The sequence below is a fragment of the Plectropomus leopardus genome, chromosome 4 (assembly GCF_008729295.1).
Source record: "Plectropomus leopardus isolate mb chromosome 4, YSFRI_Pleo_2.0, whole genome shotgun sequence".
Lineage (NCBI taxonomy): Eukaryota > Metazoa > Chordata > Actinopteri > Perciformes > Serranidae > Plectropomus > Plectropomus leopardus.
Window position 1 is genome coordinate 19,563,994 of NC_056466.1, and position 25,739 is coordinate 19,589,732.

The 25,739-nt window shown below is 40.4% G+C and overlaps 1 protein-coding gene across 1 annotated transcript in view; it reads right to left on the bottom strand.

The window, feature by feature from the left end:
* grin2ab (glutamate receptor, ionotropic, N-methyl D-aspartate 2A, b) overlaps window positions 1-7,574 on the bottom strand; it is a 121,208-nt gene extending 113,634 nt beyond the window's left edge. Inside the window, 2 exon segments of the mRNA XM_042485228.1 lie at window positions 6,278-6,478; window positions 7,320-7,574. Of these exon segments, the coding sequence (XP_042341162.1) occupies window positions 6,278-6,478; window positions 7,320-7,337 (219 nt within the window). The 5' untranslated portion in view covers window positions 7,338-7,574.
* Between the last annotated feature and the right edge of the window lie 18,165 nt (window positions 7,575-25,739).

The window sequence follows — 25,739 nt, forward strand, 5'->3', positions numbered from 1 at the left end:
CTCTAAACTTAACCAAGCAGTTTTAGTTGTTATCTGTAAGGAGAACTTGAGGTGTCTTACACCTGTATATGACATTGTTTAGAGATAGCGGGTAATGACCATAAGCAAGTCAGAGAACACCTTTGGTTTTCTAGCCAATAAAGCAAATGACTAGACAGTATTGCTAGAACATTTTACTACTCCTTTGTTCTGTCTTGCCCCAAACAAATAAGCTTTTAGTTTTTATTGTGAAAATGTAAATGTTAAATTCATCGTAAGTCACTGTGATCCAGCCAGAGTCAACCTAAGAAACATAAACAACCTAAGGCCCTGTCTGCACATGTACGAATATGTTTTAAACTGGTTTATTTATCCCTCCGTTTTAAGATCCATACGACTTTAGTTTTACAAAATATCTTTGTCCACATTAGAACACAAAAACAACCCCAAATGGCCATCTTCGTCGGTCTCCCCTTGTCACAGAGGTAGTAAAGACTACTGGCGAGCATTACCTTTTTCAAAACACCCACTGGAGATCTTATCAGCGTTAATTACAGTTAGATATAAGGATGAAAGAGCTTACTCACTCATATGAGTGTTGCACTGGAAACTTTTCCTTTCATTCCTCATCACTAACAATCCCACTCTGGAGAGTTTTCCACCATCTACTGTTTCAGTGTGTGACGCCAAAGGGCACCTTTCACTATCGCATGGAACGATGCTGGACAGCGTCGGCTGAGTAAGCGGCACTCCCACAAACAATGGACTTTGATGCGGGAGTCCAGTGTTCTCTTCCCATGTGAATGTGATGGGGTTTTTTCCGTGCCATCGCCTAAACCTAACCATCCATGCCAGTATGCGCGCTTGTTGACATTCAGGTGTTTGTTGCCATGTGCTGTTGTCACCTAAAAATAACTGCAGCGTAATCCCACCATGTGCTAATGTAGACATCACGGTAGCACCATTGTCATGGTTTCTGGCACACACTCATTACACACAGTAACAATGGGCCTGGGTAAAATAAGAACATTACGTCATAGTTTCCTAAATGTTTTGTTTCACATGGCCACCTGGATACAAAGTAATAGGAGTTTTTAAAAATCTTTTAGTTTTAATGATCTAAAATTCAATTTCTGTGAAGACAAGAGGCCAAAACGTAAATACGAAACGAAATACATGTTTACGAAAATGTCACACTACATGTAGACAGGGCCTCCTCGGTGGGTCACTTTGTATTTCCTGTATGAATCTTTTGCAATGTATGTGAATGACATCAGCTGACAGGAAGCAAACATTCATCCAAGCTGTTGCCTAGCAATGCTATGGAAGTGCTCTATAGACTTTGTCGGAGGCCTGACCAACCGCCAATGCAGCTCGATAAAAGCAATAAACTGCTTAACATCCCGTTAACCTTCATCCCACTATCCGTTTAACAAATACTGTCATCAATAGCAGCATCCTGTCAGGTCAAAAACGATCTATGTGAACAAAATAAAAAATGGTATAAAAGACTGTTTCTATTTGAGCATACTGAGCACTTTCCTAAGGGAAACATTTGAAAAGTGTCTCTAAATGGTGAAAATAATCCAAATGAAAAAAATGCTATTATGCAACAAATTACTAATATGATATAATGGCCTAACAACATCAATCCAAACACCCTTATAAAGAACAAACTTTCAAAAAGTCATTTTAACCATCAGCCATCCAGCTGGTCCATCCATCTGACAAGGAGGCATTTGAGATATGGCACTGTTTTGACAGATTTGTTCAGTAAAATAGAAACATGAAATACTAATTTTACTTCATTCTCAAGACATATAGGTGGCAATTTCTCAGTTACAGTTCCATCGTGCTTGTCATGCCTCTAAATCCACCCTTAAACCACTTCTCAAGTAGGATCAAGATTATCCTGATTCTCAGCATCAAAACCATCTGCCCTGGAGTCATGAAAAACACAGATATGAGTTTTGAGATTGATTAAAAGTAGGATCTGATTCCAAAATTGTAGCCTGAGCAACGACTGTTATTATTTTTTTGCGGTCTGAAAACCTAATTTTCGTATTTTTTCCAATACGATTACTTAAATCTTATCAGTAAAGTTGGGCTGGAACTGGATAAGACTTATCTGGAATCTTGAGCTGAAGGAAACACTTAAAAAACCATTAAAGATACACTGATGCAGGTAAACATTTACTCATAGGTCCATTGAATGACAAACTGCTTACCAATGCAGTGTGTTAGTTAGGATGTGCAAGATGCAGCACTTTTAAGGCTGCAACCACAGCTCAATAAAATTGTAAATGTCAAGTAGCTCCAGTTGTCATGTTTTTGTTTCATCTTGGAGATGAATTTCAAACCTGCCTTTTTTCCTACTATTGAACAGGTCGAGGGTTCACTGAGGATTTAAGAACAAGTACTTATTAATCACAACACAGAAACTGAAGAATGGTCTCCATTCAAATGATGTAAAACACTGAATACTTGGTTTTTAAAGGGATTAAATGGTCACAAAACATCAACCGCTGCCCTACTTCACTCTAAAAATATCAGTTCAAAAACCTGTATTAGTCAAACCCTACTTAATATCACTATGGCTCACTAACTCATTAAATGAGACCACCAACTGTGTTTTGATTAAATGATTAAACAGAGCACGTTCTTAAGAGGCTTTTGGGTTATTAACTTGTGTCTGAGACTGCACTATCACACATCAATATACAGAAGATCAGCGGGGGTCAAATGACTCATTATCATATGTCACTCAGTCCTTTTTACTGGTAATTGCAAGGAACAGGAAAACGGAAACGCTCATTTTTATCTTCTCAAGCCTCATGTGAGCGGCATTTGACCTGTGACTGTAAGTGCAGAGACATAACTGTGAAGGCAGGGCATCAGATTTTACTATTTCCCAACAGTGGACGAGAAAATGTGCTCAATTTGTTTGCAGCTGAAAGTCAAATGCAACCAAATTCTGGCCGTGGATGTTGTTGGGACGAGATTAAGTAGTGCAGCGCAGTGGAGCCACAGTAGCAGGTTTAATTGACTTTAAAGAAAGCACTCACTCAGCAGATGACAGCTGAAGCTAAAGGCCATGCCAGAGGCTTGGTGGCTGCACACGGCTTGGCTGTTAAAGTTCGAGGCAGAACCACGTCACTAGAAAAACCTTATTTTCAAACATGCAGTTTGTCAACTTCAGTTGATAGTGAGCTCCAACCAAAAATACTGTGCAGATAAGGGGATTATTTGCTGTAGCTCTTATCTCAGGATATGTCAATACCTCCTTCAGGACAAATACAGCTACAATGCAGGGCAGGAAGGTGCATATTCCACCCACAGGCTCTTTGGCTTCTCTGTTTTTTAAGCGTCTTTATAATTATTCTTCATAAGCTCTAGCTTGCAATCTTGTTTGTGTACTCCTACCTATAATATCTAAATGTTCGTGGAAAAAGGGGGAGAAAAAAGAGAGAGGATATGATTTGTCATTATTCTTGTATTTGTGCCTCAAATGCCTTTAACCCTTTGAAACCTGAAGAAACATCACTTTTTTTTGCTGCTTTCAGATGCCTTTCACAGGTATTTAAACCTTTGAATCTTGAAAACATTGGTGCGATTTATTTCAAAAGCATGGGGAAAAAGGCAATTAGCAACTTGGGAAGAAATGTTACACATATCACAAGAAATTTTAGATTTAGAAAATTATTTTTTATTAAACCAGGGAAAAGTGTCTGGGGAAATACAGCTAGGGAAAAGCTACATGTATTATTATCATGATTACAAATTGTATCGAATTTGTTTCTGTTACAAATTGAATTCTGTTTCTTACTTTTCCATGTTTTTCTTTTTTTCCTTTTTCATTTCATTTTCTTTTTTTTTTTAAACAAATTATCAGGTACTTTCTTGTACTTTTTTACTAATTTCTTGCCAGTTTGTTGGCTCATTTCTCTTCTGTTGCTCATTGCCTTCTTCCCATATTTTTGAAACAAATCAAGCCAATTTGTTCAGGTTTCAAAGGGTTAACTGAGCTGTGCAAAACAACACATCTAGTACCATAAAATGGCCTGAAAGAGCAACGTTCCGAGTAATTATGTGTTATGATCAAACAGCCAATTTCAAGGTTAAGTTATTCTTTGATTCTTAGACACTATGTCAAGGCAAATGCATGATAATAATTGCAACACTTTTGGATCACTCTAGTACACTAACGGTTCAACAGAGGTAAAAACTACTCTGCATAAATGCTCTCTGAACCTTTCCCCACTTGCAGGCATATGTAGATTTTGGGCTTATTTTGGGCTCTTGCTCTAAAAATGTCTTGCACACAATTATAAACCAAAACACTGAGACCAGGATGACACAGAGCAGTCTGATTGCTCACCTTTTGCAGCCTTTTATCTGCAAGAGACCTCTCTGAATATGCTCTTAAAAAAGGAAAACTGTATCTAGCAGAACCATATCACAGACTTACAACTTTTGTATTTTTGTTACCAACATAGGTGCAAGAGCTCAACCGCTGTGTGAATATTACCAGTTCCCCTTAGGTGCCATCAAAATAATCTCAGGAGGGCCATCTTGTTAAAGGCAGCACAACAGCATGTTGAGAATGGCACATTAAATGTGAGGGATTAAATAGCTTTAACTGCAGAGAAACAGAACAACGCAGGCACACTCCTGATACAGTGACAGGCTGCTTTGAGACAGTGAGGTCTGAACTACAGTACCTGCTTTGCCAACAATAGGGATGGTTCAGTGAACAGCTCAGTCAGATGCATCTCGACATAATTTCAACACTATGTCATGCTGGAGCCAAAATGGGACTCAGAATATGGTATGCATCGCATCACTGAGAATTTACATCTTTATGCTTTTCCTGTTTGGCTTTGTTTCAGTAGTTGGTTAACCCTTTGAAACCTGAGCGGATTGGTTTGATTTCTTTCAAGGCACTGAGCAAGTTAAAAGCACATAGCCACAAATATGCAAGAAATTAGTAAAAAGTTGCAAAAAAATAAACAATCAATAATAAACGGTAAACAATAAACAACGAGAAAATGACCCCCAAAAAAGGGCAGAAAATAACAAATGTAGGACCCCATGTATTTTTTCTTCAATCACAATTTTAAAAATAGAATTATAATGATTGTATACAATATAGTTTTCTCAACATTTTCCCTACTTTTTGATAATTTTGTGATAATGCTACTCCCCCTTTTTAAAACTATTCTTTCAGATAATTTATTGCAATTTGTGGGACATTTCTTGCTTAGCTGGTCATCGCCTTTTTTCCCCGTTTTTGAAAGAAATCAAACCAATGTGCTCAGGTTTTAACAGGTTAAATAGATTGTAGAAATAGATAAGAGTTTTCTGAATGCAGCACAAGAAAACTGACGTCGAACTGTGTTTTAAAGGGTTAATATCAGACGGAGAGAGATGAAACGTACAATGCCCAACTGAGCAGGAAACACTTTCTGGGGTGATGACAACAAAAGGAAAGCGAATAGAAAAGTAGGCCTACTAAAAAATACTGTTAAGGTTTAAAGGTGTTATGACATCACACCCAGAATTCCTTGCAGCTTTGCACAAGATATTTATATTAATGAAGACAGCAACAGCTCTCGACATTCACTGCTCCCACTCTATTGCGTTTATGCCCTACAGAGTTGATCTCCTTTTGTGTCATCCCACTATTCAAGAAAATAGGCTACTGCTGAGCACATCCACAGTCTCTCTCCCCAGTTCTCTACAACAGCACAATGAGTCTGCTCTGGCATGAATGATCATTTAAATGATCATGATGATTTACACACATACTCACACAATATTTAACTTTACAAATGAGGACTGTTGCCTTGCTACCAGGAATGAGGAATGATTAGTGTGATGGGGAATTATAGGAATTAGGGCCTTATATTCTGTCATGTCAGGCTCCTATACAGAGATATGTCAGACTCTTATAGTTACCCCCCATGTAACATCTGTGTGTGTGTGTGTGTGTGTGTGTGTGTGTGTGTGTGTGTGTGTGATGGCTCCCATGTCCCTGAGAGGAGGAAAAGACACTTCGTGTGTCAGACTTGGCACGGGAAGCAGGAGGAAAACGGAAGAAAATGTGTTTCTACAACGTGACTGCATTCAAAGGCTGAAAACTGTAATTTGAGATATGAATTCATTACACGGCCTCTCATCAGTAGCCGGGGATAATGTGATGCAACAGCGCCGCTTAGCGTCGCGCACGGCCCGGTCTCAGCCGCTCTGTCGGTGAGTTTCTCCCCCCTGATCGCCGTTCACCGGCCGCGGCGCTTACCTTCGGTGTCACAACGCGTGGCTGCTGCAGGTTTGCTGAGGGTTTGCGCCTTCTTCTTCGGAGTCCGTGCGATGAATGTTGAGTTTTACTGCCATGGTCTGAGGGCCCGTGCAGGCAGCCACCGTGACCTGTCCGCTTACTGGCATTTTGGTTCCTTCTCACAGCGTCGGTGAAACCAGAGCAAAAGTGTTCAAACTTGATCTGCGAAAACAAGACAATAAAAAAAATCTATAGCTTCTTGCATGGCAGCCCTGAAAAGCGCAGACTTGTTGAATTTGACTCTTGTTCTATAAATGGACGCGCGCCCACAGGCTGGTGCCTATATATATGAGCCATAAACATCATTACCCAATGTCATTATACTCCGCGTGACTCATAAGAATTTGAACAGTTTGAGTTTTATCAAATCATGCCAAGTGCCAGTTTTTTGGTTTTTTTTGCGGGGGTGTGTGTGTGCACGCGCGTGTGTTATGTTATATGTTTGTGTGTGTGTGTGTGTGTGTGTCGGAGCACAAGTGCGCGCTCGTGTGTGTGCCTCTTTTGGGGGGGATGCTGATACACGGGCTTATTGGATGGAGAGCTTGCGTGATGAAAACACAAGTTAAATTCAAAGGTAGGACGGTGAGAGAGACAAAATAGTACTGTGTGTGTGTGTGTGTGTGTGTGTGTGTGTGTGTGTGTGTGTCAGAGAGAGTGAGAGAGAGAGAGAGAGAGAGGGAAAAAGGGAAGCGTTAAAAACAGCCTGTGGCTCCTTAGCGAATATTCCCCTCACGCTCCTCTCTCCGGTGCCGGGCTTGTCTATGTAGGGCATGCAGCAGGTTGTGTGTCGGGGACTCGGACGAACGAAGGAGCGAGGAGAGAGGAGCACAAACCAGCAGCCACCCCAACACCCCGCCTGTGCTCCACTTTGAGAGGAGAGTGAGTGTGCGGCAGATATTAAACCACTGAACCCCGACAATTGCTGCTCAATCTCCGCGTCACCCCCCCTCGAGAGGAGAGTTCAGAGCTAAGACCAAAAAACATCCTAATTAAGCTAACTCACCCCATTCCCGTGACACATCTCTCCAGGCGGCCAGGTGGAGATGACATTGCAGCCTGTTACTCCATTCGGATGCCCTCGGCAGGAGTGGGAATCACATACGACTCTCCTCCGTCAAATTAATCCATCAATTTCACCTCCATCCCCCAAAAAGCACACCACCACACGGATAAATCCACCTGTCTGCCTCTGAAGACCTCCCCCTCCACCAGCACCAGGAGATAGGTAGTATTCCTCACGGTTAAGATATCAAACAGCGTCCCTTCAGCGGCGGAGACAGACTGGGGGGGAAAGGGGGAGAAAACAGCCGTAGAGGCGCGCGGTTCAGTCAGACTCCAGAATCCAAAATAACCGTTGGTTTGGAATCTCCAGCGGCAGCCCCGCGCGTTCCGCAGTGAGGGCTCGTGGACAGGTCCGCGCGCCTCCTCCTCCTCTCCTGTCCTCCTCCTCCTCCTCCTCGCGCCGCTCGCGGATTCTTGGAGACTGAAGGGGGGATTCCGTCACAAATAACATCAAACACACACACACATAATATATCCACGCACTCTCTCCCCTTTTTTTTCTCTCCCACACTCACCCCTCTGCTTCTTACCCCCCCTTTCACGCGCTCTCCCGAACGAGCGCCGCCACAAAACACCCTAAACAATTGGGAACAAGTTTAAACGGGTCGAGTTATTTTGGTAGCTTTCTACGCCGCACGACAGAGGTGACGCTCCGGCAGCCGACCGAGCGCAGAGAAATAAGGAAATATTCTCCGGCAGTCTCTTTACCCCGCAGCCCGCCCGCCCACGCTTCGCTGGCTGAAGGTACTTACACATCAGCCTAGTTAATTAAACATATGGGCCTGAATGAGAGAATGATGATGTGGTGAAGGGGAGAGGGGAGAGGGGGGAGGTGGTGGTGGGCAGGGGGGTGCCTTTGGGTGACTTCATCTCCCCATTATAAAATATCAAAAAGATATGTGGCGAGTTATGAGGGCGCGCGTATCTAGGTACATTTCGCCATATCTAGCCCTCTAAAAAAAGGGAGCACAACTTCGCAGTTCGTTAAAACTGACGCGTCTCTTCCTTGTCTGTCTCTCTCGGGGTTTTCTGTCTCTCTGCGCGTGTCTTCTCCAAAAAATGAAGACGCAAGAGAGGCATGGCGCACACCATCATTTGTCGATCATGGCATCACCTGGTGCCACCTCGCCAAAAACGATCGCGTGCGCGCGTCTGTGCAAGCATCTATCTATCTCTTTATCTCTCTCTGTTAGTGTGTGTGTGTGTGTGTGTGTGTGTGTGTGTGTGTGTGTGTGCTGTGACGACTGTCTCGGCGTCAAACAAGTCACCGCGTCGCGCCTCCGCTCCTCCGTTCATCCACTGCGCACAGATAAAACATTTCAGTTTATGAAAAAAATATAGCAATGATCTCTCTGAATCCCGTGTATTTTGTAACACTGGCACACACATTATTTCAATGCAAAATTCTTCAGGAAAATGTTTTTGGAAGGTTGTACGGAACCAAGATTAATTTACAGAAAAGAGATGTTATTTTTTCTTAGGGGAAAAATGATTTTGTGAGACATATATATTTTCAAAATCTTCTCATTGAATGTAGAGAGTTGTTCATCCATAGATGCAAATGGTCTGAAAGGAAACCTTATATCCACCGCTTCAAGCATGAACTGGAATTATACTTTCAAACACTACAAGTACAAACCCAAAAGCCACTAGGATTATAGGTATTCACAATGCTTTTAAAACATTTTCTTATTTTTGTGTGGGCCTACATGTACCCCTTTTGTTTCTTGTTATTCATTTAATTGTATATTTCCATCCTTTTCTAACATCTCATGACGATTCAATAAAATACAATATTTTTTTTAATTAAAAAATTAAATATTTCAATATCCGCTGAATTGCTGTAGCCCGATTTAGTGGTCCCCCTTCCCCAAAACTAATAGAACGATTCCTTCCAAAAAAATACAGCACAGAAACATTTATTGCTGATGATGTGTCATGTTTCCTCGTCAGCGCCAGGGTTTGTTAAAAGCTACGAGTGAGATAAGGGAAAATAGAGCCAACGCCAGTGAATTACACAGCCTCAATTAAACATAATTAGCAGATCAAAACTGCAGCACAGGGGGTCCTCAGGGAGTGCTGACAAAACTCCCCCCTCTCCCTCCATGCCTCTCTGCATCTCCCTCTGAGTGTTCCCTTGGAGTCCCATTGCAGACAGATGGTGTAGATACTGCACGGGGTCATGTTAGCAGGCCGGGGAGCTACTACAAGGACCGCCTGTCATTAGCCGAGTTACACGTTGAGGAAAAAAAAACCAGCGTGAGCAGACCAGAGGCTTTTTATTAAGGAACACTTTACTTCCCTCCTCTTCCTCCTCCACCTCCTCCTCTATCCCTAGAATAAAAATCTCCACCTGTTGAGGTCCTCTATCCTCCTCCGTCAGAGCCCGAGCCTCCGAGGCTTGGAATAAAAGAAACAGACGATTGCATAACGTGGACATAAAAGAGAGGGATACAGACCACACTAGGAGTGGATGATGGTCTACTTTTCTTTTGAGGAAAAAATTCCTGGGGTTCCAAATATAATAGCTCTGCCTTTATTTCATACCATCCCGACCACCACCATCTCCACCTGCTATTTACCCATTAGAGGTGTACTGTTGGGAGATGACAAACCCAGGACGTCCCTTTGGGAACTTGAATGAGGATGCTTTGCGATGCCATTAACAGGGGCTTTCATTTTTAGTCTGTGAAAGTCTGTGAAAGTGGAAATAGACAAGTTCTTTGGCTTTATGTTATAATTATGAAGAAAATGTCGATTGCACAATGCAATGACTACAGAATGATGACAACAATGGCGTTTAGATTGGTTCCCTAAAAGCCTCACTTTTCACTATGCAATAGAGTGCCTGATGTTTTTCTGTGGGCAGACGCAGAAATTAGCATTGTCTTGGGTCCCATGTCAAAAAGCACTTGGGATTTTAACATAGGATTTTGAATTATTGCAGTAAATAACAACTTTGGAATAAAAATGTACGATACTCACAAATTTCAGTCAGCATATAATCTCCACAAATAGACAACGCTGTCAGGATTTTTGAATCCTAAATGCAATCGCCAGAAGTAAAAAAATAATGTTAGGCTTTAAATGAACTACACTACAGTTGCATCGCCACCACTACGCAGCTGTAAAGCTGTGTTCGGCACTTGTTGTTGTTGTGTTCAGGCATCTAACCAAAATATCATTCAGAAATCCCATTGACTTCAAGATGAGGAAACAAGAGGTTCTGAAACGCTAACTTGTGTCCAGGTCTTAGGACTGAATGCTGGGGTTCTCTATTCTGTGTCAAGCAGCAACCAAAAAACAAAACAAAAAACAAACATGCAGTTATTTGAATGGCTGCTAGAGGCTGGCTCCTGTCTGAAAGCCCAACTTTACAGCAGGGATAAACATGTTTACAGGGAAATAAAAGTCTCTTTAGCTTATTTCTCCCTTCACGACAGCTGTATGGGGTGATTTTTTGTATAACTCACCCATTTACATTTTATTAAGGCTTAAAGTTATGTATTATTACGGACTGTGACTCTGAGTGGATTCCACAAATCAACGGTTGACGTCACGGTAGCGACGTCCATTATTTATACAGCCTATGTGTCTCCCACACTGATGTATTAAGAGACCTGAATACATCGTTGGAAGTGGTACCCTGTTCATTCTTACGAAAGTTGCTCAGTGGTGTATCAAGCAAAAAATGCTTTATTCCCACGGTATTCATTACCCAAATGATCGATGCTGATTCTGCATCATCGGGCACATAGAGCAGGTGCACTAGAGACTTTTGCCAGTCGAGCAAATTACTTCTGGTTAGCGCTCCACTAACTTGAATGGGTATGAAATGATTTCATCTTTTGGCTCCCCTAGACTTTCCAAATGTTATCGGATGGATTGGATCAAATCCTGATAGTGAAACGAGTCATTTTGCAGGAATTGTGAATTATCCACAGATTTACAGACATCTCTTTGTCAATGTAAGTCCATCAGAACAAATATTTTGGGCCCAATGGCAACTACTGTTTGGCCACTGTGAAAACTGGCTTCAAAGCCCTCTTCCCGCAGGCCTGTTCTGCCACCAGATGCAATCTCTCAGGAAAATCAAGGCTCGACCTATACAGCACAAAGGGAGCGCATCGATCATTGTGCAAATAAAACAGGAAGAGGGTGGTGCTTTTGTTTTCCCCAGTAGCTGCTAGTATCAATCCCCAATTACTCAGTGTGTCAATGCAAGTTCTTTGCCGTACTATCCGAGTTGTGGAAATGGCAGAGGTGGAACAACCAAAGTAAGGAGGGAAACTGGGGCAATTTCGAGGCTCTGAGAAAAACGGAAAATGATCCGGTTGTCTTTGAGACAGTAGTGCCAGCTATAATACCACTTGAAAATGCTAGGGGGGCAACAGTTGAAAAGTTGTCTGTTCCACTTTAAGCAACAATTAGCCCCAATAGAGCATGGCCAAGCTTGTCTTGTTCTATATTTAAACACTAAGCTGTTTCCAAGGAAATAAACTCTTACATTCTTCCGGGCCACCATAAACAAGCTGTTAAAAGCTGTCCTTTTCTTTATATATATATATAATCTCATTCGAGGGTGTGCACGCTTGCAGACCTCCCTGTAGAAATTTCTGGGACATGACCTTTTTCTGGCTTTTGGTGGCGCATAGACTTGACGATCTCTCTCTCTCTCTCTCATTTAGCATGCATTCATCCGGTACACACCAGCACAACAGTTGGACAGTATAGTGAGTCAGCTCTGCCGTGTTTGTAGACACTCGTAGGTCCGCAGTGTTGGAATCCTCTGAACATGCGTCCCTCTTATTATAACTGATTTATAACTGCTGGGCTCAGTCGTCATGCATCTTTCATGCCCCAACAGCACATTGAACAGAAGTTACCCAGGCATGTCGTGATGCGGAGACGATGCCCCACACACTCACAGACACTCAGCTCAGGTTCAAATCTAGCTCCCAGCATCTTGAACCCCCCGATGAGCCAGCCGCCTGTACCTCTTCATTTCGGCTGTCTGATTTAATTTCACAAGGCTGTTGCTAATAGCTCATACCAGTGTGTGATTATGAAATATCTGAAAAAACAAGGGAGACCCATTATCACTGTAAAGTGCGTCAACAAAGTGCTAACTATTTTGTTATTACTCTGTATAATTATTGAGGACAAAAACTCATTCTACTAATGTTGTTTGGCTAATAGTCAAAGCCCAGTACTCCAATATTCCTGGAATGAATCAGAGGAAAGGAAAAGGAGTCCAATTAAAGCAGCTCCAACTATGAACCAGCAGGCAGGCTCACAAACAAACTGATAGATAAATAAATAAATAAATAAATGAATAAATAGATAAATAAATTACAGGGGAGAGAAAACGATTACACAAGGCCTCTGACAAAAATGATGTGGGCAATTTTTGTATCCATGGTAACTGACTTTATCTTTATAGAGTGTCACCACTTTTGTATTGGCAGAGGCGCAACCCAGATACATATGGTTTATGTTTTGCGAACTGTGCTGGACTGCACAAGTCTTCATTCACAAACAACTGGCCTCGCTAACTGCTACAGGATGCCAGCCACTCATTCACAGACTGATGTACGGCAGCTCGGCCGCAGCCTGCTCACTGCTGATGCAACTAATATGGAAATCTTTTAAAGCACACACTGCTAATTAGCTGCATAGCTAACTGAAACCCACTCCATAAAAGCCTGTAACTGTCAACTTTGCTTAAAAATCTTTTTAGTAAGAAGCACATTGTTTCCATGACAACAAGACCTGATGGCACACTTTGGGTTGTATTTTTACTATCCATTTGTATGTGTTTTTAAGAATAGCATTGTGGGTTTTAGGCTTTTTTGCATCTGAAGGCAGTTACACCAAGCCCTTAATCCTGATCACTCGGTCACGCTCGCATGGTCCGCTACCTTAACCCTTTAATGTCCTCACTCAGAAAAGAGCAATGGGATTTTTTTCTTTGCATTTTTCCAACCTGGGGCTGTAATAACAAAAATGTATTTATTTTTGAAATACACCCCATAGTTTTTTAAATATAGGCCTCTACCAAACGGTTGAGATGACAGGTTACGAACCATGCATTGTTATAATGCTTGTAATATTTTAGTATACCAACATATATGAACTTGTGACCATGGATTTAGACTAGTATTTTTTTCCATGTATGTATTCTAGATATTAATCATTATACTACTTTGAAAACATCTCAGAAGTGGTATATGGTAAATATGTGGCATTAACAACAATAAGTAGTAGTTCTTTCCTTTTGAGAATTTATTATCTTAGCATTACTACCTTTAATTTATATTATATATATATATATATATATATATATAAATTAAATGTGTCATCTAACAACAATGAGTGGTCAGAAGTTCATTTTTATCTTAGCAAACATAAACAAACAGCTGAGCAGGACATTTAAGGATTAAAGCTGTTCCGGTAGCAACACCGACATGCCAAGTTTTTAAAATGCACTGGCATTTTCATACCAGCCAGTCCATACCAGGATAATCATCACAAATCTGATTGACAGGCAAACACAATAGAAATCCACAAAAGTATGATTCACTGCAATGTTTCTATGCAACTGGAAGTACGCTGGTTGGTAGGGAAAGTAGGTGGGCTGCGTTCGTCCCGATGACTGTATGATGAGCCTACAAGATAAATTTCTGTCTTTTGTACAATGATCTCGACTCTTCTTCTTCTTCTTTCCGTCAGACTGAGGCACTGCCGTAGCAAAGACATTGTAGCTACAGTACATGGCTTTATATAGACTCAGGAAATGAATCACTCCGTCAATAAATGGCAACAAAATAAACAGAAATTTATTCAAGGCTCTCGATCTGGAACAGAACGGTGTGATAGCTGGCATTTACCGAGTTATAGATATTCCCTCTCTCTAGTCTGTCTTTTTACCTTGTCTCCCTCCTTCTCCTGCACTCTCCACCCTCCCTCACTCTCTCGCCCACAGAGAGTGGGTGACCTGGAATGAGCTCTCCTACAGACGGCACTGCGTCCTACAGCCAGACAGGGGCAGTGTATAGTGCTCAGATCTCAGGCAAGCTTTAGGTCGACTCTCAAGGGTCTACCTCGGCACTATCATCACCCCATTCAAATTTATGGGCACCTTTGAAAACCACTCATCTCCAAAATTGATAGGTGATTACTTCCTGTCACAGTGCTGATCACAGTGAAAAGTTCATGTGTGCAGCCGCCAAATCAATTAGTTGGGAGTGATGCACTGCTGTGTCTTTTTCACTTGGCCACACCAGCAATTATCCTTTGCTTGAAAAGGTCAGTCAATAATTTAATAATTAACTGCAAGAAAGGATTTGAAAGTTTTGAAGCTTTGGTGAGACCTTGCTTCAAGAATATAGCCTGTCCTCATTTAAACAACACAAACTGGAATCGATTTCAACTGAAATGTATGCAGTATGTGAACTAAATATGCATAAATATAAAAAAATCTCTTCATTAATTACGTACAGAATTTTGACTTTTTGATAAAGTGAGTGCTTTAAGTTAATCAGCACAGGGATAAGATTTTAGGGATTTGAATAATTCATATTTGGAATAAATTTAGGGCCAAATAGAATAATATATATTTTAAGAACTGGACTTAGTTAACTCGGCTTTCCAAATTTAAAGGTCCAGTGTGCAGGATTTAGGGGGATATGAAATAAGTATATTTCTTTATTATGTATAAATACCTGAAAATAAGAATCGTTGGGTTTTCTTCACCTTAGAATGAACTGTTTATATCTCAATACGCAGCAGATCCGCATTTATGAAGATCGCCATGTTGCATGCCATGTTTCTGCAGTAGCCCAGAACAAATAAAACAACACTTGCTCTAGACGGCCATGATGTTTTTGCACTTTCGCATCAGCCACTGTAGTAGGAGGTCCATCTGCGACAAACAGCATTGGTGAAACACTGATTTACAACCTTTTTCAAAGGAAGAAACCTCCTGAACAATTAACACTGAAGGAATCGTAAGTGAGTTTCAACTGGTTGCAATCTGCAATATTCATCACTGGATGCTACTGTTGGCTACAATACGTTACATATGCATCAAACTGTGTTACTTCCCAAAAAATATGGAAATATTTGGGAAACAAGCTGCCGCTCATTTCAAGCCCTAATCTTATGCAGTTCTGTGGCCGGTTGAAAAAAAATTAAGTTTGCCAAGCATTGGCAGGTAGACCGAAATGTTTATTTTGGACCCTGTCTAAAGCTGATATGAAACTTTCTGTCGAAGTCGCGATTGCATCAGCACTGAAAGAAATGAACAATATATTTTCTCTAAAAGAACAAATCAACTGCCAATAACAATCACCTTTCATCTTCACATTCTGATGCCAAAACCAGCAATACTTGCTAACAGGCATATTGATGCTATACCATCACCGCTCATCTCTGCACGCTGTAGTCTCTATATTTTTCCGTTGCTCAGGGCTGCGTCACGTTTCATTGCTTTGATTGGTTGTTGTTACATCTACGTAATTGTGTTCAGAGGCATTTTTGTTAACGCCCCATGGGATTTGGAAATGTACTTAGAGGTTCCAAACAACTTAGTCTGGAGATGGCAGGCTAATGTAACATAAGAAACAGCATGTTAATAGTGAGCTAGTGATCAGGTTCACTTACTTTTCGATAGAGCCAAGCCAGTCATTTCCTGCTGTTTCCAGTCTATATGCGAGCTTAAGATAATCAACTGCTAGCTGTAGCTTCATGTTTACTGCAAAGACATGAGATTGGTATCAATTGTGTTGTCTAACACCTGGGAGAAAAGCTATTCTTAAATATTCCAGTGACACTGAAAAACTCACCTGAAGGATTCATGAAGTCTTAACTCTATCTTCGGCATCCAAGCATGCGAAGTTCATAATCACAACAGTCATGGGAGAAACAGACTTTCAGCTGCTGCACCAGCATGGCATCAGGCTTGCAAACAGAGAAGCAGAGAGTACACAGACTCCCCAACATGACCCACCTCCAGGAGCACCCTGCAACACACAAAATATGCAGAAATGATGTCATCCTGTTGATCTGGGGAAGTACACATTTAGACTGTGTTGGTTAATTTGCACTTAAAGCACCAGGGCACCTTCTGGTACCCTGTCTGACAGCCTGGAAATTCACAGTGCTACAGGAAATCCCATTTGTATATTCAGAGTGTTAAATTCTTGTACTTTGGGCAGTGTGGCTAAGGAGTTGGTGCAATGGAGCATTTCAATGTTGGAGGGTGTAGCCAAATCAAACTAATTGGCCCAGTCCACAGAACAATTTAAAATAGCTCATCTTGAGGCTGTAACTTTTTATGGCCTTTCTATTATCAGCATAGCCAGAGGGTGCATTTAATATCTCACTGGCAATAACAAAAACTAACTGAGATCGAAGCATTGTTCATTTTCAGATGAAATCTCACAGTATGACCTCTAAATACAAGATTGACTGATATGTTTAAACGTCTGTCGGACGATATTTGCCGTTCAAGGTGGAAAAACTGCAAAGTGGGCTGTTTGCTTTGCATTATTGGTTAAGTGCTGAAGAGGCTATTTGTCTGTTAGCACACAGGATCAACACCAGCGAGACGCTCAGTGGAAGTGGAATTGAACATGTGAACCTGCAAATATTTACCACAAAACTATGCCACTCCAATGATGCATTTTTAGGTTCCCCTCAAGCTCCTAAAAGCCACAAGCACACTTGTTTTCCATAAACACGAACAACTCTAAAACTGAAAAAAAGTACATGTAATGATTTCAATCAGCAGAGTGGCTTAAAAATTTAGTGGTGTTGATTAAACATAGATTAGATTGGAATAGACTTTAGCTGGGGATAATGCCCGATTATGGGGATGAATCCAATAATCAGACAATAGCATAAACTCCCAGCTTGGCCATCGGCCAACTGCTGATCGAGTCTTTATCCTGGTGGTGGTGGGGAATGCTCTGGTTGGATGCTGGCGTCAGCAAGTTGGGTTAATAAAGAGCACAATGATCAGTTATTGGCTCCTCTGTGGGTAAGAAAAGAAGCAGGGGTACTAGCCTCTTATATTTTGAAAACCTTACAGGGAGCACTTGGAATAATTTAAAGAGTACAGAGGAAAGAATTAAGAATTAGGTAGTGATTGAACTTGATGAGATGGGTTGCACATTTAGATACTGTCCTCATTTTGCATTTTTCAAGACATCATTTTAAAAAAAAAATCAGCTTATATTATGCTGTAATAGAAACACCTGCTGCCACACAGTTGATTTAAATATTGATTACCCACAGCTAAAACTAGAGATGATAACAAAAAAATCATTGATCATTGATTAATTGTTCGTTGAGAATTTAATCAAACGTGAAATTGAATCAATTAATCAATGGGCTATGCAATGCTGTCAAAGTAAACGCACTATGTTTCTGTGAGCTTTCATTGGGGAAAAAATAAATTTGGTATTGTTTGAAATAAGCATTGTTTTTACATTATTTTCTCTCAAATAAGGATTAATGAATCGTCATTTTACCAATAATCAATTGAGGAAAGTGCTTACTATTTGCAACCCTAACTAAAACCACTGTTTTCTTTCTATCTTAGTCATATTACACCTCAAAAATGCACATTTTTGCAGAAATGTAATACAATTTAATAAGTGCATTCTTCAGCGTATAATCTCATTGTAGACAAGAATAACCGTATTTTTGTTGCCTCAGAATCTACATAAGGAGTCAGTCTGTGTACACCAAGTCCGTCAAGTTGCGTGTTTACAGTAGCCCAGAATGGACAAACCAAACACTGGCTCTAAATAGGGCCATTGTGTTAAAACACAGATTTTTTTCATTGTGAAACTACTTGATTTCATGTTTTGTTCTGTTTTAAATCCTAGAGTCAGTGTGGTTTGGGGAGGAGGAGACCACTGTGGAAAATTCTGCTCCTTGTAAAAACCTCCTACAGTCTGCATCTTAAATTACGGAGAAAAAAGGTGAGCACACATTAGCAGGTGCTTGGGTAACAGCCCCTCGGTGACAAGCTGAACAGCTTCGGGGAAACACAGTGATTTGCAAAGTGACACTGCTTTATTTAACAATTTAGCGTGTTTTAATCTCGTGGTCCGTTTGTTTTGTAGAGAAAGAAACCTCTGCAGATAATATGACTCCCGGTAAAAACCTCCTGAATAATAACCACTGAGGGCATTTTAACCAGAGGTTTAAGCTGGTTGTAATCTGAAATATCACCGCTAGATGCCACTGAATCCCCCTAAATCTTACACACTATCCCTTTAATAGTTTTATATCTCCCCACTCAGTTTGAACTTTTGACCTCATGCACACTGCAGTTACATCAGCAAACAGATAAATGATGACAAATAGTTTTTGTTTTATACATCATACTCACAGTTTATGTAGAACTGTTGGCAGCACATTAGTTTCTAACTGCAGGGCAAGCATTTAGTTCACTTATGTGCATACACACTTTAGTTTTAGATAAGTTTGCCCAAAGTCATTCTAATTTTAATTTTTCTGAGTTACAGATGCTGAGGGTGCTGCTGCAGCTGCTGCAGTTGCATCTTGTCAGGCTGGTCAAAACATGTGCACCTTAAAACAGAGCTCTTAAATGCAGGAAGTGGCCAAGCAGAATGTACCAAGTGCCAGATACATCATGGGGTGGGATGGTGGGGGTGGGGGGAGCTGGGATTTCTAGTTCGAGATTTTGCTGTTTTTATTTTCACTGTATTAATGTGTTGGTGATTTTATTATGTTGAATTATTAAAATACATACACTGATGCACTTGTCCTGTTTTGATTCATTTGAAGTTAACTGTTGTAATTGTTTCAACCCCCTCCCCTTTTTTGTTTTCTCAAAAATGGTTTGAGCAGCCATTACATATATACCCTTTGTGCTCAATGTTCGTCACTTCACATCATTTAAGTCTGTTCAGCTCTAGTCAGTTTATGTTAGTTAGCATAAAGTTGGTGCAGCCTTGGTTAAGTTTTGTTTAGTTGACATAATTTGGGTGTTGCTTCATTTCTAGGTGAGTAAAACCCTCCTTTTGAAAATCCACCTGTAACCTGTCCTCCTCACAGGTCCTTTCAGTGCATTAATGCACTTTGGGGTATATGCTCCACCCAATTATCAATGGGTAGATCAGCTAAAGAAAAATATGTTGATTAAATGATAAAGTGACAAATCAATTAGCATTTAATAGTCAAGTCATTTTCTTGCAGTAATCAGTTAAGAAATGTGCTAATAATTCATCAATGATCTAAAAATTTGATGAAAACAAACAGCTAAATTTTAACAAAAATTAATGGTGATAAAACAATAATAGCTATAATTTTGGAATAGTTTTAGGTGTTCTTTTATTTCCAAAGACACTGTAAATGTAGACTGATAGATCGATAGATAGATAGATAGATAGATAGATAGATAGATAGATAGATAGATAGATATGTGTATGTTCTTTATATGTTTGCATGTATGTGTGTAGATGACTATGGGCATATTGGTGCATGCATGTCTGCATACATATCTGAATACAGATAAGTCTGTGTGTGGATCAATCTGCAGTTGACTTGGGTCTGTATATCATGTTCATTATTACCTTTTGCCCATGTGTGGGGGTTGGGGTAAGTAGAGATTGGGATGGGAGGGATAGGAAAAAATGATCTGCATTTGATTTATAGCATGATGTGATATTGTCCTTCAACATACATACAGTAGGCTTGTGTGGCATATTTATGTTGTGCATCTACCTGCGAATATGCTTATGCTAAAACTACTAAAAATAATAACAAAAAGATACTAAAATAATTTTCTAAAAAAAACCCATGACATTTGTAATTTTAATTTTATTTATCTTTTTACATTTTTTAGAACTGCACTACATCTACTGTCACTTACTTTTTGGATATGTTAGGAGCTCTCTTTAGTAAGATCTTGCTGATGTTCCTCACAATAAACAGACCACCATTACTCTGAACTCGAAGTGCTCAGTCAACAAGTTTGGTTATAATATTTTTAAAATAATAAGCTTGGTTTGATTTGTTTTCATTCATTAAAGCATTCTCCAACTATCAAGTTGTTAATTCATATATCTTTTATTAGATCCCTTAATCCACTGATTGGCTAATTTCTAAATTCCTTTTGCTATTTAATAAAAAATAAACATTTTCAGTCAATGAATGGGATGACTGATTTGCTCAAATAGGCCCTCATACTAAATTTGTTGATGTGCATCTGTTTGTGTGCAAGCATGTCTTAGCCCAAGTCTTTGTTTGGTCATATAGTAATCTCATGCAGTCTGGTTTTTGGGACATTATTCCTCTGAATGGGAAACTCCAGCTCTGCAAGGATATTGTCCATCTGCTGCATCTCCTGAAGGACCACCGAGGGGGAAAGCTCGATGGCTACATAATGCAGTCTTAGACAGACATATGCATACACACACACACACACACACACACACATCCCTCTAAGGTGACACTGTATAATTTTCTTGGCACATATGGTCCGGTCAATGTGATCAGTGGAGGCTACGTTAACATGGTTGCAGAGGGACTATTTGTCTCTAATGGAAATCAGCAGAGTTTGTCACCTGCTGTGTAATCTTCTGTGGCACTTTGTATTTCGATGCCCAATGGCTGATATTATCCTCGTTACACCACACCCGTGAGAACAGCACAAACAGGCTGACATATTGTTAGTGTCATTATGGCTCCAATATCTTCGACAACAAAAGAAAAGGTTTGATTTCACTGGTTATAAGTGATATTAGTAGAAAATGAAAACTAAAGAGAGCCTACAGTTTTTTTGTGAGCAGAAAGTAGCACTTGCCATGGACACAACTTATTTTGTTCTATTGAGGAATGTTTAAGGGCATAAAAATAGTGGACAAAGTTACATACTCAATTCGGACACCAAAATAAAAGGGCGAACAGTAAATGTAGTGCACCATGTATTAAAGACACAATTTTTAAGACCAGGGAAGCAAAAGCAATGGTCCTTTTTAAATCTCTAAAATACTTTTGTTTTAATTCCACAAATGTGCATAGCCTGTTATAACTGTATGGATCAATATCAACATCTAAGTAAGTGAACACTTTTTAAATTAAGGCTTAAAAGTGACAGATATAAAGTGGACAAAGCCCCAAATTGAGAGAAATGGACCTTTTGCACTTGAAACGAACCTCCAATCTGAAGACAAATTTAAACGCAATGCTTTTTTTTGCTTTCATTTCAACCCATTTAATCTTGACTAGACCTTCTTTCTTTTTCTAAGATTTTTTTATGGACACAAAGTTATGCACACAGATTTTGGGCTCCAATTTGGTGAAATCTGTTAGTAACCACTTCTCCTTTTCCAAGATAATCCATCTACCTGTCAGACGTGTCATATCAAGATGCTGATTAAGCAGAATCATTACTACACAGGTGTGCCTTGAAACAGTCACAATAACAGGCCACTCTAAAATGTGCAGTTTGATCACACAGCACAACACCACAGATGTCACAAGTTTGAGGGACATGCCATTGGCATGCTGGTTGCAGGAATGCCCACCAGAGTTATTGCCAGTGAGCTGAATGTTCATTTTACGACCCTAAGACGTGTCCAATGGTGCATCTTTGAATTTGGCAGAACATCAAAAACCACAGACCACGTGTAAACACTCAAGCTCAGGACCTCCAAATCCGGATGATCATTTGAGACCAGCCACCCAAACAACTGATGGTTTGCACCAAAGAATTTCTGCACAGACCCTCAGAGACTGTCTCAGAGAAGCTCATCTGCATTCTTGTCATCCTCACCAGGGTCTTGACCTGACAGCAGTTTGTCGTCGTATCCGACTTGAGTGGGCAACTGCTCACTGTTGATGGTGTCTGGCACTTTGGAGAGGTGTTCTCTTCACACATTAATGCCAGTTAACACTGGACCAGGCAACTGGCAGACAGCATGTATGGCGTTGTGTGGGCAGGCAGTTTGCGGAAGCCAACATTGTGATCAGAGTGGGGTTATCGTATGGACTAGTGTAGGCCTCGGACAACGAACACAAGCTTATTTTAATGATGGCAGTTTGAATGCACAGAGATACTGTGACAAGATCCTGAAACCCATTGTCATGTCCACAGCCATGACCTCATGTTGCAGCATGATAATGCACAGCCCCATGCTGCATGGATCTGTACAAAATTCTCGGAAACTGAAAACATCCCAGTTCTTGCATGACCTGCATACTCACCAGATATGTCACTCACTAAGCATGTTTGAGATCAGGGGCAGATTGTCAGACAATGGGCCCCCGCATGGGCACAGATGTGAAAAAGGCCCACCTTACCTACATGGGAGCAAGACAAAACACGCTTAATATTTGTTTAGCCTTTCCCTTCATTATTATGCATGCCTTTAAGGTTGTAATGCATCTTTTTGTGCTCTTGAATATCTTTGTAGTAATTATGTGTCTTTTTAGGTCATTTTATGTCACTTTTAAGTAATTTATTGTCTTCTTTGTTCATTTTGCATCTCTTTTTGGTTTTGCTCCTTTCTGTAGTTATATTGTATCTCTTTGCAGCGCCTTTGTATCTCTTTGTGATTTTCAGTCTCCTCCTGGGTGGTATGTGTTAATTTGAGTGGCAATTTGCAAGTGAGGACCCCCCTAACTTTGGAACCCTAGGCAAGTGACCAAAAGGCCCATTCAGTAATCCTTCCATGTTTGGGATGCTCTGCCTGATGCCTGTATAACAGCGTGCTCCAATTCCTGCCAATATCCAGCAACTTTGCACAGCCATTGAAGAGGAATGGGACGACACTCCACACGCCACGATCAAAAACCTGATCAGCTCTATGTGAAGGAGATGTGTCACACTGCATAAAGCAGATGCTGGTCACACCAAATACCAATTCTTTGGGTTATCTATGACCAAAACATGCATTTCTGCTAGTAATGTAAAATTCAAGAGTTCCCTTTCATTGTGAGCACCCCAAGGCACACCTATTGGTAATGATACTGTTTAATCAGCATCCTGATATGACACACCTGTCAGGTGGACGGATTTTCTTAGAAAAAGAGAGGTGCTCTCTAACACGGATATGAAAGACAAATACATCTACATATATATATATATATATATATATATATATATATATACTGTATGTGTTAAATCTCTACCAAGGGTTTTCAGTGAGAAAATATACATCTTGTCACTGAAGTCCTACTCTCACTGCTAGTAAACTGTCCTGTTAAATATGCTGATATACACACACTGAATATGCACAGCAATTAAGCCATTAGTCTGGCTGAATTCACTTGCGAAACAGTAACATATGCAGAAATGTGTGTTTGTGAGTGCGTGAACAAGTGAATGTGTCATGCCTAAATGAGGTGAACTCACTCCAGCTGTGTCTTGACTTTATCTCTGACTTTCTCCAGCTGCTCCTGGCAATACCTCATCATTTCCTCTTCTCACAAATTTTTTTTTTTTTTTTTTTTTTTGTGGAGGGGGGTTGCTGATAAAGTAGTGAAAGTGTTAACAGTTTTTGAAAAAGGGTAATGCCAATCAATCATGTGCCAAACAGTGTTTATGTGGGAGGGGTATATGTAACATTTGCTAAAGAAATACATGATTGATATTGCTGATTGTTGTTGCCTGCACATTTCTGCCTCTGGCAACAACCCTTAGAGGCGTAGGTGGACTGACCATCATGAGTGGCCAACTGGGACCTGAAGGCCAGCAGTGAGCAGAGAGAGACCCAAGCCTTTCCCAGAGAGAGAGAGAGAGAGACAGAGAGAGAGAGAGAGAGAGAGGGAAAGAGAGTGGGATGTTGTTGGTGCATCACTAGTCCAACCCTTCAAACTATTGTTTAGTTGCTGTAAATAGAAAAGTATATACTGTATGACTAATGCATATGAAACAACGGTCAACTGAGAAATCAAAAGCAGTCTGTAAAAATCAGGGGAAAAAAGTGAAACACAGAAGAACTGCCACTAAGCGATGGATTTAATAGGGGTGCGATAGGTAATCATCTAGATATTAATTCACCTTTTCCCGCAACAAGCATTTTGACTAAGGAAAGCAGACGAAGGAAATATACAGCTGTTAATGATAACATTAAGTAGGTCAGTTCTATCCAAGTGTCTTAATTATGACAGTCACTACGTTTGAATGAAAAAAATATTCCAAGACAATATCCTACGCTGTTTACATGGCTGATGAAAATTAATATTGTTCTATCCTTCCTGTATACTGTGATTAATGTGCCGTAATGTGTCATAAAAGCAAATTTGGAAAAGTGGAATGGCTAGAGACACTCTTGCCATTTTTTGTCTTTGCATTGAAATAGGATTTTCAAAATAACATGTTTTTTGGCAGTGATGAACTTGTTTCACCGTGTGAACACAACCTTCCCCTTTCATTCCTTCAATCACCTTCTTCAAATTTTTTTGCATATCCAAAAACCTACTGATATCCAAGTTCAAGTTTCACAATGTTTAAAAGTCTACATGTTCCTTCTTCTCACCAGAAATGTGAGCTTTTCTTTGGGGTATGCATCTCTACACAAGCCTTTCAAATGTTTGCTTGTTTGTGTACAACACATCCAGGACAATGAACAGAGCTGACTGTACTGCCACTAACTGTGGTAAAAACCTCAAATGAGACAAATAGTCTTACCCTAAAACTGTAACACTCTTAAACTGAAGAAGCTATATAGAATTGAGCCCTCAATAATTTTAAGATTTACACCTGTGTTTTTCCAACTGTGCCTTGCCCCAAAATACCTCCAGCAGAAAAGACATATGCATTACCTGTGCTGTCATCAAATTCACAATTCAATAAAATTACTTTCTGTTGGACAAATATCATATACGCAAAAAACAAATTTCACCAGTTTCTTTCAAACTAATGTTGCTGGCAAAAAATAACAAGAACAATCTGGATTAATCCAGTAATGTACAGGGTATTGATTTTCACCCATCCTCTGCTGTTATTTTACACACAGTCATTCGTCTTCCACCCCGTCCACCACTTGCCATCAGGGTTTTCCAACCTTCTCCAGTCACCTGGACTCATTACCCCATCAGCCCCACACTGCATACACTTTACTTGCTTAGTAATTGTAGTCATTTGCAGCCTTGTCTCCTGTATCTATCTGCCTGTCTGCAAGTGACTCTGACCACAGCTAGTTTTTGGACTATTGGCTGCCTGCCTGGTCCCTTCTGGTCCTGTTCGCCTCCGCTGACTGCCTACCTGTTGTTGACCTATATATCCTGCATTTTGAATAGTAAAGCCTCGTTTTGGACGACTACTCCTACCTGCTCATCTTGCAGATCTGTCACAGTGATAACCTAAATTTCGAGG